The 13,315-nt window shown below is 45.5% G+C and overlaps 1 protein-coding gene across 1 annotated transcript in view; it reads left to right on the top strand.

Moving 5' to 3' along the window:
- zmat4a (zinc finger, matrin-type 4a) overlaps positions 1-13,315 on the top strand; it is a 155,039-nt gene that overhangs the window by 31,499 nt on the left and 110,225 nt on the right. The window contains exon 2 of the mRNA XM_080468117.1: positions 2,502-2,603. Coding sequence (XP_080324243.1) covers positions 2,502-2,603 — 102 coding nt within the window. The remainder of the gene's footprint in view (positions 1-2,501; positions 2,604-13,315) is intronic.

Below are 13,315 nucleotides of genomic sequence, written 5' to 3'. Positions count from 1 at the left end.
CCTCTAATGAAGACGTGCTCGTTGTAAACGAGGACGAGTTGAGCCCGACTGCTTCCAAATATGAAATGTGAGCCTCCGAATGACAGCCGGGCTGAATAAGTAATAGAAAGCAGAGACGGCTCGGCTGTGCAAAGAGAGAGAGAGCGAGAGAGAGAGAGAGAGAGAAAACAAAACCAAAAACTCTTTCTGCGGCCTCGTCTCTGTGAATCCCTCATTACTCCAGAAGTTCATGTTTTTTAATGAAATTCCAAGAAGCACTCGGGCCAGTTTAGTCCGTCGTCGTTTATTTATTGTCGTCAAACACAACCTCGCTGCGTGCCTGAAGTGGCGGTTTTGGTATCCAGTGTCTTTTCTGACTGGTCGCTCACGAAGCTGCTCAGCGTCTGTCAGCAACTCGGATGCTGGAGGTAGTAATGAAATATTGATTAGCGGCGATGAAAGTATGAAATGAGACCATTGTTTACTTGCTCTATTACAATGTGGTTGGTTTGTCTCGGCTCCCTGGAGACCGACGGAGCACGACTGTGACAACACAAATCGTGTGTGTGTGTGTGTGTGTGTGTGTGTGTGTGTGTGTGTGTGTGTGTGTGTGTGTGTGTGTGTGTGTGTGTGTGTGTGTGTGTGTGTGTGTGTGTGTGTGTGTGTGTGTGTGTGTGTGTGTGTGTGTGTGTGTGTGTGTGTGTGTGTGTGTGTGTGTGTGTGTGTGTGTGTGTGTGTGTGTGTGTGTGTGTGTGTGTGTGTGTGTGTGTGGCGTGCGCCTCGTTCTTCTATAATGGTGGGGACACCAACGCTGGCTCGAGGGAACTCCAGTCATAAAAGGGGAATCGGGGGATTTGTAAATCAACGTGGAGACTAAAAGTTATTTATCTTTAAAGGAGTCCTATGATCCAGATGTTCTCCTCCTCCTCCTCCTGTCCTCCTCCTCCTCCTCTTCTCCTCCTCCTCCTGGTCTCCTCCTCCTGGTCTGGTCGGTCCAGAAACCTTCAGTATTCTAAGTTTCTAGCTCCTCCTTGCTTTTCCTCAATTTGAATATTGGATCATAGGAGCTACATTCAGAATCTGCTGTGGCCTACCTTGACTGGGATTGGCTAAACCCCCGATGACACTATATAGGGTTTGATTTCTGATTGGCTGGTTTGGAGCGACACACTTGTGAGTGTGTGAGGAGGTTGCTTGTTTTTCTTTCTATATTGCAGCAGGCAGAGTTTTGATAATTTTTCAACAAATTAACACGAACATGAATGGAAACGTGATGTTTGCATGTTTGGATGTTTGGACGCGCGTGTTGGAGGCCTTGTTTTCTACGCTGAAGGAGATTATCACACATGGACTCACGCGATGAATTAGTCCGTGGTGTTTTTTTTAAAAAACATGTTTAAAACTGTTATCAGTGCATTCCCAACACACAATTAACTTTAAAGGACGAGTTCAAGTATGAACTTTTAGCCACTTGCCGCTCAACAGCTTTACAGTGTGACGGAGACTCTTTAGCATGTAGCATGGCTCAAAGCTACTGGCTGAGCAGTTGAACTACTAGGCGACATCAGTCTAATTCTGCCGGTCCAAATATCGTGTGTGTTGTTGGTGTTGTACGAACTATCTTTCTCCTTCGCTTGATATTTTGTCAGAACATAATGTACAGTCCGTCTTATGTTTGTCTTTCTAATTAAAATTAAAGAATCGCCCAACCGTGGACATAGCTCCTGCTGTCTTGAACAGCAGCTGCCAGGTTGTATCAAGAATCTTTTTCCGAGTACTCTACAGTATCGGCTCTGGTATCGGCTCTGGTATCGGTGCATCCGCATGTGTTTGTGTTTATAAATGAGTGTAACTCAATGTAATGCCCCCATCCAATCATCTTAAGAATCTTCTGACTGAGAAAATCAGCCATGGGGTGGAAAGTCGAGGTCAGCGGATTCCCTCTTAATACAACCTGAAGTCAAATTTTATTAACTGTATATGTAGTACAGCTGTCCTTCTCTAAACTCAATTTATGGGTTTGTCCCAGCAGTGGGCGCTATCGTACCAGCAGCTTGTGATGGCCTTGTTTCATTTTTACAAAAAGAGACGTAAAACTAACATTTTCAGGTTAATAAGTTATATCCTGATATAAAGTAACCTCTGTCTGGAAAGTACAAGCGTTGTACTTTCCAATGATGATGTTACTTTGAAAACCCTTCTGTATATGTCCCTGAGAAGATGGGTCAGAATTCTCACTGCTCCCAGTCGCAGGAGAACCAAAATATGGCATAAATCATGGGAGCTTGTTTCCATGGCGATTTTGACGTAAAAGTACTTATTTTTGTTTTAAGTCATCAAAAGGAACAACAAATGCAAAGTTTCATTGAAATCTGAGAGATGTTACTTTCCAAGGTTTCGGCCCGAACGGCGGCGATCCAACATGTTCTCGATGAAAGTGTAATTGAATTCCCGGCTCTGTATTTCCTGAACGTTGGTGGGTCCGGGTCGGTGATCGTGTCTGCGTTTGTCTCTTCCCACAGATGAAGTCAACAGAGGTGGACCAAGGGCTTTTCACAGACAGCTACTGCAAAGTGTGCAGCGCTCAGCTCATCTCCGAGTCCCAGCGGGTCGCACATTATGAGGTGAAGATGCCCCCACACACACACACACACACACACACACACACACACACACACACACACACACACACCCCCGAGAGACGCTCGGCGGATCTATACACCTGAGCACCCCCGGAGTCGATAAACACACCACACACCTGAGTTTACACACTTATTTTCTCATTTAGCCGCAGCCACAACAAGTCTGGAAACGAGGGAATAATTACGGGAGTAATTGAACTTTTGGCTGTAATCTCCCCGCGGCTCATTCTTTTGAGTGGTGTTTGTGCATAATTTCCCAAATCCAGATCGCGCCGTGACATTTTATCCCCGGTAAATCGCAGCGTAATTACAAGTCGAGCGGCAAAAGCAATGCTGAGAAGCTACAAAGGATTTTAAATTTAGGGGAGGGACGGGGAGGGACGGGGGGACTTGTGTCTTTCGCTTCGTTTTGCTAACACGTCAGCTCCGGCGGTTCTCGCTGCTCAGAGTGAAAGAAAAGCCGCTCACCTCAGTTATATTGAAGAATCACTCCCCCATGATGACGGACACAATACGTTGGCTCTTTTCACGAGAGGCCAGGATCACTTTGGCTTCATGTATTCACAAGCAACTGGTGATGGACACTAATGTGATGTCTGTTACAGTCCCCCCCCCCCCCCCTTTTCTTTTTTTTTTTTTTTTTTTAATTGGGAAGCAAAACTACGCAGTTGTTTTTCCATTGACCTGTGGAGAGGGATCAAAACGAGTGGTTGCAGCGTCGGTGTGAATGGGTTTGATTGGCACGGAGAGCCGGGTCAGCCCACCCGACCTTCGTGAACCTGGCGAATAACCAGGGTGCAGAGACACTCTGCTGGACGTTCAAAGCTGCTTGTGACATTTGTCTGGTCAAAACAAATATGTTGTGACGGTGGTTCCCAAAGTGTGGGGGGGGGGTGAAGCGCCATCGGAGGGGGTGGGAAGGGGCGCAGTGCCATCGGTGGGGGTGGGGGGGGTGGAGTGCCATCGGAGGAGGTGGGAAGGGGCTCAGTGACATCGGAGGGGGTGTGGGGGTGGAGTGCCATCGGAGGGGGAAGGGGGGGGGGGGGGGGGTGGGTGAAAGAAAAAATGACTGCTTTGACACTGCCAGCGTAAAAGTTTGGAAAAACAAAATGTGAGTGTCTGGATGAAAGCTGATGTATGTGCTGACGGGGGGCAGAAATGTTTTAGAACGAAGAGGAACACAATGAAAAAAGTTGCTGCTGCTCTCTCTCTTTGCTGCTCTCTCTCTCTCTCTCTCTCTCTCTCTCTCTCTCTCTCTCTCTCTCTCTCTCTCTCTCTCTCTCTCTCTCTCTCTCTCGCTCTCTCTCGCTCTCTCGCTCTCTCTCTGCTGGTTGCTCACTATCACATTGAGTAGCGTGACGAGGGAGTCCGCCGCCGGACCTCAGCAGTATCGTGAGGCGAGCGTTAGTATAATCAATAATGAGTATAAATCAAGCTTTATGGTATTTGATAAATACTTGCATTGGTACTTGTAGCACGTAGCTAAAGGTCAGTGCTCGTATCGGTGCATCTTAGCTTTTATCCTTGTTTCTTTGATCTTCTCGGCTTATCGAGGAAACCGTTTGAGGCCTCGAGTCTGTTGAGCGTTTTTGATTGATTCTCTGTTGTGGCGCCGCCGAGGTGAAATCTCATCAGTGAGAAGTGGATATTTAATAATTTTCCTCCACAATGTCACTTTGCATTGCTTTTTTTCTTTGAGTTTCACTTTTCTTCTCAAACTCCTCAACAAGTGGAACTCGCTTCTCTCCTGCGGCGCGGCGCGCTCGCCGCACTGCTATTTAAAGGAGCTTCAACCAGGAGCGCTGCTTTGTTCTCGGGCTCCGTCGGTCGAGACAGGAAGTGGCTGCACCAACCCAAATCAAATATTCATTTGGTTATTGTGTGGCGGATGCTGAAATGCAGCGCTTGGCCTGTTGCCTCCCAGACGGGGGGGGGGGCGTTTGTTTGGATTCTCCTTCAGTGCGGCTCGGGCCGCTAATGCACCGTGACGTGTTTGGGTCACGGTGACGTCGGCAGGAACAAACTCTCTGAAATGGATAGAATGGTGCGAGCTGGAGAAAAGGAGATACACTGACGTTGTGATAAGAAGCGTCATGAAGCAATAACGCGGCGAGTATCTGTGAACAAAACATCCTGCTTGAGAAAGTACTGAGCAGAAAGCAAACTAATGGCCATGTTCCTGGAGGCCTGGGGGAGACAAGGGGATTGCTTCAGGTGGGGGGGGGCACATCAAGCTTCTGCAGCTTCTGGCTGCCGACGGCGTGCGCAGACGTCTCCGTCGTTATCCCCCGTTTCATCTCCCACAGCTCGCCGCCGTCCGGGTTCTGACCCCGTTTCTCCCTGGGAGGGAAGCGGCGAGCCGAGCCCAGCAGGGGGCCGAGAGCGGCAAAAATATGAATCACTTCCTGCTGTGTTAACAGAATATAATAATGTTTCCTAAAGCAGGGTATTACAGATTTTAGAAACTATTTTACTTTCTTTTGTTTTGTGACTTCTCTTCTTTGCTCTTTATTTATAAAAGGTGGAATTCAAAATAAGATGTCATGTCGTTAATAGAATCAGAATTTGATCCCTTCTATGCCAGATATCTTCTGAACTGCACAAATATTATCATTTATATTTTACGCTGACCGAGCTGCATGTGCACGAGGAGCTCTTCATCTACACTCGGGTGAAGTTATGAATGCTGGTTGTGAAAATGAATATGTTCAACGTACATATTTCTGATTGAGCGGCAATAGATTATAATTTAATGTGCCGTTTAATCAATCTGCTTATCAACCCAGATGGAGCCCAACAGCCTGAACTGCATGTGTGAAAACATGGCCTCGTCGCAAATGGTGTAAATTAGTGGGGCAAGAGAAAGAGCACTGTTCTTCGAAAGGCTTGTTTCAGGTTTTAAAAAGTGTGTTGCTCCAACCAGCCAATCAGAAATCAAACCCTATATAGTGTCATCGGGGGTTTAGCCAATCCCAATCAAGGTAGGCCCTCCCTTTGACTCCTCCCACAATCAGGCAGCTCTGCTCTGGCACATGGCACCATGAGAGGAAGTACTTCCTCCTCTTCCCAAGATGGGCATTTGTGGGCGGAGCCAGTCCAGCTCACACAGACACAGCAGATTCTGAATGCAGCTCCTATGATCCAATATTCAAATGAGGAAAATCAAGGAGGAGCTAGAAACTTAAAATACTGAAGGTTTCTGGACCGACCAGACCAGGAGGAGGAGGAGAACAGGAGGAGGAGGAGGAGGAGGAGACCAGGAGGAGGAGGAGGAGGTGAACAGGAGGAGGATATGACTCCTTTAAGTGACGAGCTTGATGCATGCGCAGTCGTAGCATTTCAGAAAAGTTGCGATTATCGGGAGACGGAGTCGGAGCACGTTTGCCATGAAATCTGACGCCCAAAACGCTCCAGAACTTTTCTGATTTCACTTGAAAACGTTGTAAACGGAGCGGATGCTGACTCTGGGACTTCGGTTGACGACCTGATGATGCTTCCATTTTACATTTTCTGCTTCTCTTTGTGAGTAGTCTCCTGCCAGGTAGAGGAAGTCATGCAGGGCGCCGCCCAGTGCAGGTTTAAATAATGAACCAAGAGAAAATAACTCATTGTTACGTCTCCCTTTAAGGCAGGGGTGACCCAGTCCGGTCCTGGAGGGCCGCTGTCCTGCATGTTTTAGTTCTCTCCCTGTTTCAGCTTACCTGAATCTAATGATGATGTCATCACCAAGGTTGTGAAAAAGCTCAATAACGAGCCCCTCATTGCAATCAGGTGTGTCGGAACTGGGAGGAGCTAAAACCTGCGGGACTCCGGCCCTCCAGGGCCCAGTTTGGGCACCACCTGCTTTAAGGTAAGGATCTTATGAGACGGAGGAGTTTCTGTCGCTCAGTCTCTCTTAGTTGAAAGGTTTTTGATGGAGCGGCCATCAAACTCTCTCTAATGCTCTAAACTCTGATCTCGGCGGCGGCGGCACCTTTGAATTCCCGTCCATTTCTTTGAATCGAGTTTTTCAGGTTGGAGGGTCTTTGCGTGACAGTAGAGACGGGAAGTGGAATTGATCTTTAAACCTCCTTTTCAAACGCATCAAAGCCGGCGCTCCTCTGCCGAGCGGATCAGAGGCGGCTGCTGCGCCGCGCTTCAAAGACTCGTTAAGTTATGCGTCCGTCTCCTTGCGTGCGCCGACCCCGGGCGTAGCGCCGCGGCCTCTCTCGACGCACTGCAGGAGAGCCTCCTTCAAACCGCTGCCCGTTAGTTCACAGGGAAACTCGAATGAGAAGTGACCCGGGAGTACTCATTAACCGGGGTGTGGGAGCACGGCGGTGGCATGCTAATACCCGGGAACCGTTTTCCGACCTTGAAATCACACGTGTGCCGTTACGGTGTCAGAGAGGGAGGCCGATCACACACACACACACACACACACACACACACACACACACACACACACACACACACACACTGCTGCGGCTGAGTAGTGCTGACAAACATAAATAAATGGGTTTTACAAATCGTTCCCCAGCTGGAAGATGAGCCCAACACACATAAAAATAAAGTCTTGTTTTATGTTATCGTCACTCAACGGGGAACTGTTATAGCTCTTCTCTTTTATTCAGCTTTGTGCCTTGGACCTTTTTATCCAAGCAGATCAGTTGAAGATGTGTGTTACACACACGTAAACATACATACATACACATGTATAGAAGGCCTGGGCGATTTGGCCTCAAAAAATATCAGATTTTTTAAGGAAAAATTTTAGTTTCTATTTGATTTTGGATTTTTTTTTTTCTCTTAATGCACTTAAAAATGAGTGCAGACATCAGATATATTGTCAAAAGTGCAACTTTATTGCTGTGATTGTCCTCAGAGTTAAAATACAAATAAACAATCCCCGCAAAAAAGGTAAATGAGGCTCTGTAACTCAACAAATTCAAGCTTTAAGCAGGTTTAAGCAAAAGTGCAACAGCAACTACAGAAACCCACAAGTATTGTTAAAATGTCCCGAAAACTTTTTTAGCTACAAATTCGATAAATTGATTAATTGATTTTTTTAGCCTTAATGTATAGTTGTATCTGTTGTAAATTGATTGCAAGTTGAATTTGTATTTAAAATTTCTACACATCATAAAATTTGTTTTGAAAACAAATCTTCATTGACACGAACCGCATGTACACCCGCTTCAGAGCTGCTATGAGCAGCCAAACCTGTAGGGGGCAGTGTATCGAGAAGCATCAGAATCCTGGAAAACAAATTCGATGTCACGAATTGTGACTTAAATCGCCGCCTAACCATTTTTAGATTAAGATGGAGAGAGTTTTTTTTAATCTCTGAGCCTAAAGACTCTTACCTGCATAATTTAAATACCCAGGTACGTGTAAACGTGGCCCGAGTGTTTATCCGTTAACCGGTGGAAATCTTCTCATGCTGCAGACAACCTTCCACACAGGCTCCTCCATCTAAAGCACCGTCCGTTTCAGCTACTCCAGCACCACTAATCTCATTCCACACATTCAGGGACGATTCCCGTCAACCTCTTAACAAAAAAATAAAAAAATCGAATCAAATAAAAGCGCTATATGTATAGAAACGCTGCAGTGCTTTTGACTCAGGTTGTGTCTTTCTCTTCTCGTCACAGTAGAGAGAGGCGGCTCGGCGTGGACTCGTCTGCAGCGACTCTCCGTCCACTTCATGTCTTCACTAATTGGTTTTCCATTATCGCAGCAGCGTTGCTGAGTGAGCCTCCCTATCACCAGCTCCTACACGCTTATTTTGTTGGCGCCGCCGACCGCAGAGCAATCTTCCTGGCTGGACGTGGTGGGTTTAGCAGTGCAGCAGAGATGTGGTTGTGATCAAACGGCGCATCATCAAATATAATTACCCCCCCCCCCCAACATGCTTCACACCATCATCCTACTGTGGTTTTTGGATTTAATTGCGATTTTGTTCACCTGCAGCTGATTGAAGTGCTTCCTCACTGACCCTCCGTGGAAAATTGTTGCGGTGTGAAACAACCAGTGGAGATTATGCTGTCAGGCTCGCCGATTCATATCAGGAGATGATTAATTTTCTGGAGGCGGGTTCTCGCTGTGCAATCTATCGGATCGGAGCTGAAACTATTAGTCAAGTAATCGACGGAACGTAAAGGATCGACAGCGTCAATTTGCGGCGTTCCAATGGCAACAGCTCATTCTTGATTCCAACGGATTTGGAATAATAATAATGATGATGACTTATTCTAAAGCTGCAGCGCAAATTAGGACTATCACACTGAGGAGTGGGACGAAATTAAAGGAGGGCTAAATAAAACACAAACGCACGACATGGCCGATTGGACGTTAGAGGGAAAGACGAGATGTGAGAGATACCTTCTTGTTCGTGTTCCCTCAGGGCCTCGGGTACAAAGGAATATTGAAAGGAAAACAACATGAAAGGAAAATGACTCACAATAAACCGAGGCGCTTGTTCACCCTCCTTTTCTCTGCCAGCGATTGTCGTCTCGACTGACTCATCTGTAGGATTATTTTTATCAGCGTCATGAGAAGCATCTTGTCCAATGCACCAGTAGGGACGCACTAATACTGATACTAGTATTGTGTGACATCATCAGTCAGCGACGTCAGCAGCAGGTATGCCGCGCCACATTATCTAATAATGGTGCAATATGTGATAATGTAATACATTTTCCAATCATTATGTAATAACGCCACATTTTGTAATAAACTTTGTCGCATTTTATAATAGCTTGTTACAAACTCCAACAGTTACTGTAAAAATGTGGGTTAAGTCATTAAATGCACTGAGTGGAACTCACAATCTGCTTTCATTTAATCTAGAAAATAGAAATGGTAGAAATACTGATCAGCTTGTAACTTTAAAAATCTCCCAGCCACAATGGCAGCTGATTTTAAAAAGTTCAACATGATTTAGATCCTGAGTTCTACCATTGAGCAAAAGCAAAGAGTGACAAATAATTCTAGTCCAACTGAGTCTTAATATTTTCCTAATTATTAAAGGATAACGTGCAAAGTGTATTACATAATGCACCAAATTAATAAATTTTCTTGGGGAAAAAGAAAGTGGAACACCCACATTTTGTAATAACTGTTGCAATATATAACAAGTGCAGCTAATTGATTAGAAAATTAATTTAAGAATTTGATTCCAAAATGCGGCGTTAATACATAATGAACATTTATTACATAATGCACCATTATTACATAATGAACATTTATTACATATTGCACCATTATTACATAATGAGGAACATTTATTACATAATGCACCATTATTACATAATGAACATTTATTACATATTGCACCATTATTACATAATGAACATTTATTACATAATGCACCATTATTACATAATGCTGCACTACAAGGTTGACAAGACAACACGAGCGACGTCCGCGGTTTGGAGATTCTCTAATATTGAGAAAGATAAAAGTAAGAAAGTGTAAATGATGTTCTGACAAAATATCAAGAGGAGAAGGACGATAGTTCGTACAACACCAGCAACTTCATCACCAGCAACTTCATCACCAGCAACTTCATCACCAGCAACTTTATCACCAGCAACTTCATCACCAGAGACATTTGGACCAGTAGACTTGGCCTGATGTCGCTCAGTAGTTTTAACTGCTCAGCACGTAACTTTGAGCCGTGCTACATGCTACATGCTAAAGAATTTCAGGCTCACACACCAGAAATGCTACATGCTAAACTTGATTAAAGTGACTGATTACCAGCAGCTCTGTCCCTCGCTATGCTACCTACAGTAGCATAGCGCAGTGCGCAATAGCCGCTATGCTCTGCGCTATGGTACTGTAGACCGTGAGGCTAATGGAGGCGACGTAGCGTCAACGCAGCGGCTTTACGGAGGCTGTTTGCGACAACGCATAGGTTCTGAATATTGATTGAGTATAAATCAAGCTTTATGGTATTTGATAAATACTCGCATTGGTACTTGTAGCACGTAGCTAAAGGTCAGTGCTCGTATCGGTGCATCTTAGCTTTTATCCTTTGTTTCTTTGATCTTCTCGGCTTATCGAGGCAACATCTGCGGGCGTCTCATCATGCGTCACCGTGAGCCTCTGCTTCACCCTCGTCCTCCATGTTTTGTCCGCCGCACTCCTGCGTTCAGCGCCTCCAATTAGGCTGCTAAATATGTATGAAGCTTCAGATGTGAAGACGGGGGTGGGGGGTGTCGGGGGGAGCACACGGAGGCTAATGAGTACGTCGATACCATCGTCCTAGACGGAACGCTTGCATGTTGTGCGTGGCGACCATACCGCGAGGCCTCGGCGGGTCGTTCAGGGTGAACGTGCACGAACACGTGCGTCTGGTGTCGGCGTAGAGTGCTCCTTTTAATTGTGAGAGCGAGTTTACTGGAGTTTACTCGGCCCGGAGGCATGCAGAATGATGCTTCAGCTCCATGAACGGGGAAGTCTGACGTGTTTGGGGGTGGGGTTTAAAAAAAAATACAAAACAAGACACAACCCCAGGCAGTGGTGCAGAAAACAGCTACGAGGAATCTGAGCTGCTCAACAGTCGGGAGTAAAAATAGAAATGATCTCAAGTGAAAACTTTCTTTTTATGTTTTGGGCGACTGTTTACAAACAGTGGTGCTCTTTGTCGCTGAAAACACAGCTTATTGCAAAGAGTTGCCAGGATGGAGAATCAGGCTTCGTCGCCGTGGAAACGGGCAAGAATGCGACTTTGCGGGAAAGTTCTGCTCCGTCCTGAGTAGACAGTGGAACTGCTGCTACTGTCCACTGCTGTAGGAACTAGTAGTTCTGCACATGCTCAGTAGAGACAGTCGGAACAAAGTTTCCTCCGTGATGTCATGACTCCCAGTCCATATTCTCCTGGGACTTGGTACTTTTATTTTGACAGTCACCGTAATTACAATCCAAGTTGGTCTTCTCTTCATATATACGTATATCAGTGTCATTGCCGACTGCCTATTCCAATACGACATAAACTTGCTGTCGTGGAACTAAAAAGGAAGACAGATTCAGCCACTGCACGGCTTATTTCTCTTCCTCAAATGTTTTCACAAATACTTTTTGCTCAGTTGTTTGAGTGATAAAGAAGAAAGTTTGTGACCGAGCCGCCATGTTGGTTTGGTTTTAAACTCCAGCAGCAGACGGACCCCGAGATGATGCCTTCAGCACGTGACTCGGTTACGCTGCAAAAAAAAAAAATAAAAAAATGCCAATGTTGTGCCGAAGTCATCGTGCATCCCGAGTATTCACCACTGTTTAGATCGATTATTCTCTGTGTGCACGTATGTGTGCTTTCAATACAGAAACAATGTAAACACGAAACGAAAATCCAAACTGACATGTTTTCACTCCAAACGCTGACCTGTCGTCGAGTCGTCGGGCAGATTAAATCTTTCACGTCAAACACATTTCCAAGCTACCGGCAATTTAAAGTCACCGATCAGCCTCACGCCGCCTGTTTATGAAAAACCTGTGCCGGCAAAACGTGGGAACTCCCGAGGCGACCTTCTTCCAAATGAACAGGATTAAATTTGCCACCGCAGCCTCGTGCTCACGTCTGTGATGTGACCACACACACACACGTCTGTGATGTGACCACACACACACGTCTGTGATGTGACCACACACACACGTCTGTGATGTAACCACACACACACACACACGTCTGTGATGTGACCACACACACACACACACACACACACACGTCTGTGTTTCGGAAAAGAAAAGAAAAAACGACGGGAGGGAAGTGGGACATGCAGCAGTATCTTCCTGTTTATACTATCTATCTATATTATTGTATCTTTGATGTCGTAGTTTTAAAAAATAACGACAAAACAAGCACCACAAGTGTAAAAACTGGTGAATTCCATTTTTGATCCCGGCGGACTTCCGGGTCACGAACCTCAAACGTCACAGAGCAAAGCATCATGGGATTGATCCAATGAAATTCCACCTTGTTACATATAAACTGGCACGATATTCCCATTATTATATTCAGTGTTCATGTAAACGGGCCAACCTGATCCTTTAACGGAAATAATCTAATCTGATTGACCAAACAGTGTTGGAGCTCCTGTATGAAGAGACATTTCAGCCGTCGTGTGGAGGATTTGGATCTTGTGCCAGTTCAGTTGACGGAGAGCTTATTGTATTTCAAAACTCTCCCACGTGTCCACGCGCCCGTAAAGCCCGGGGCCGTTCAATTTCGGCCTCAGAGTTGTGGGATCTGGGACCGACGGAATTTTTCAGGTTGGAGAGTTGAGCTCGAGCAGAGAAGCTAAAAAACTCCATATATCATTACGGAGCAAAGTCAGTGAAGGATGACCGAACTTGTGTTTGGCAAAACAATATTAATGTGACTTTCATAGTGTCTTATAGTGCATAAACATATAAATATGCAAAGGAAAATTCAAGTAAATGTCACATCTACTGCCTTTTTATTATTATGCAAATTTCCTGTAAGTGTTTGAGCCGGTTGTTCTGTGCTGTTGCGAGAAGCCGCATGCCAGGACAGTTAATTTCTGCTGCTTTGACAAAACGTGCGCTGCACAGCACTTATCTCCCCATGAGAAATCCTTCCCCTCACAGACCAGGTGTGCGTTATTTCACAGACACTGTGAAATTGTGTGCATACGTACGTATCAGATTGATGATGCCCGGATCTCAATTACGACTCAAAGCGCTTTCGG

This window comes from Lipophrys pholis (genome assembly GCF_963383615.2).
Source record: "Lipophrys pholis genome assembly, chromosome: 7".
Lineage (NCBI taxonomy): Eukaryota > Metazoa > Chordata > Actinopteri > Blenniiformes > Blenniidae > Lipophrys > Lipophrys pholis.
The sequence above is the reverse complement of the archived record's forward strand: the minus strand, read 5'-3'. Positions and strand labels throughout refer to the sequence as shown.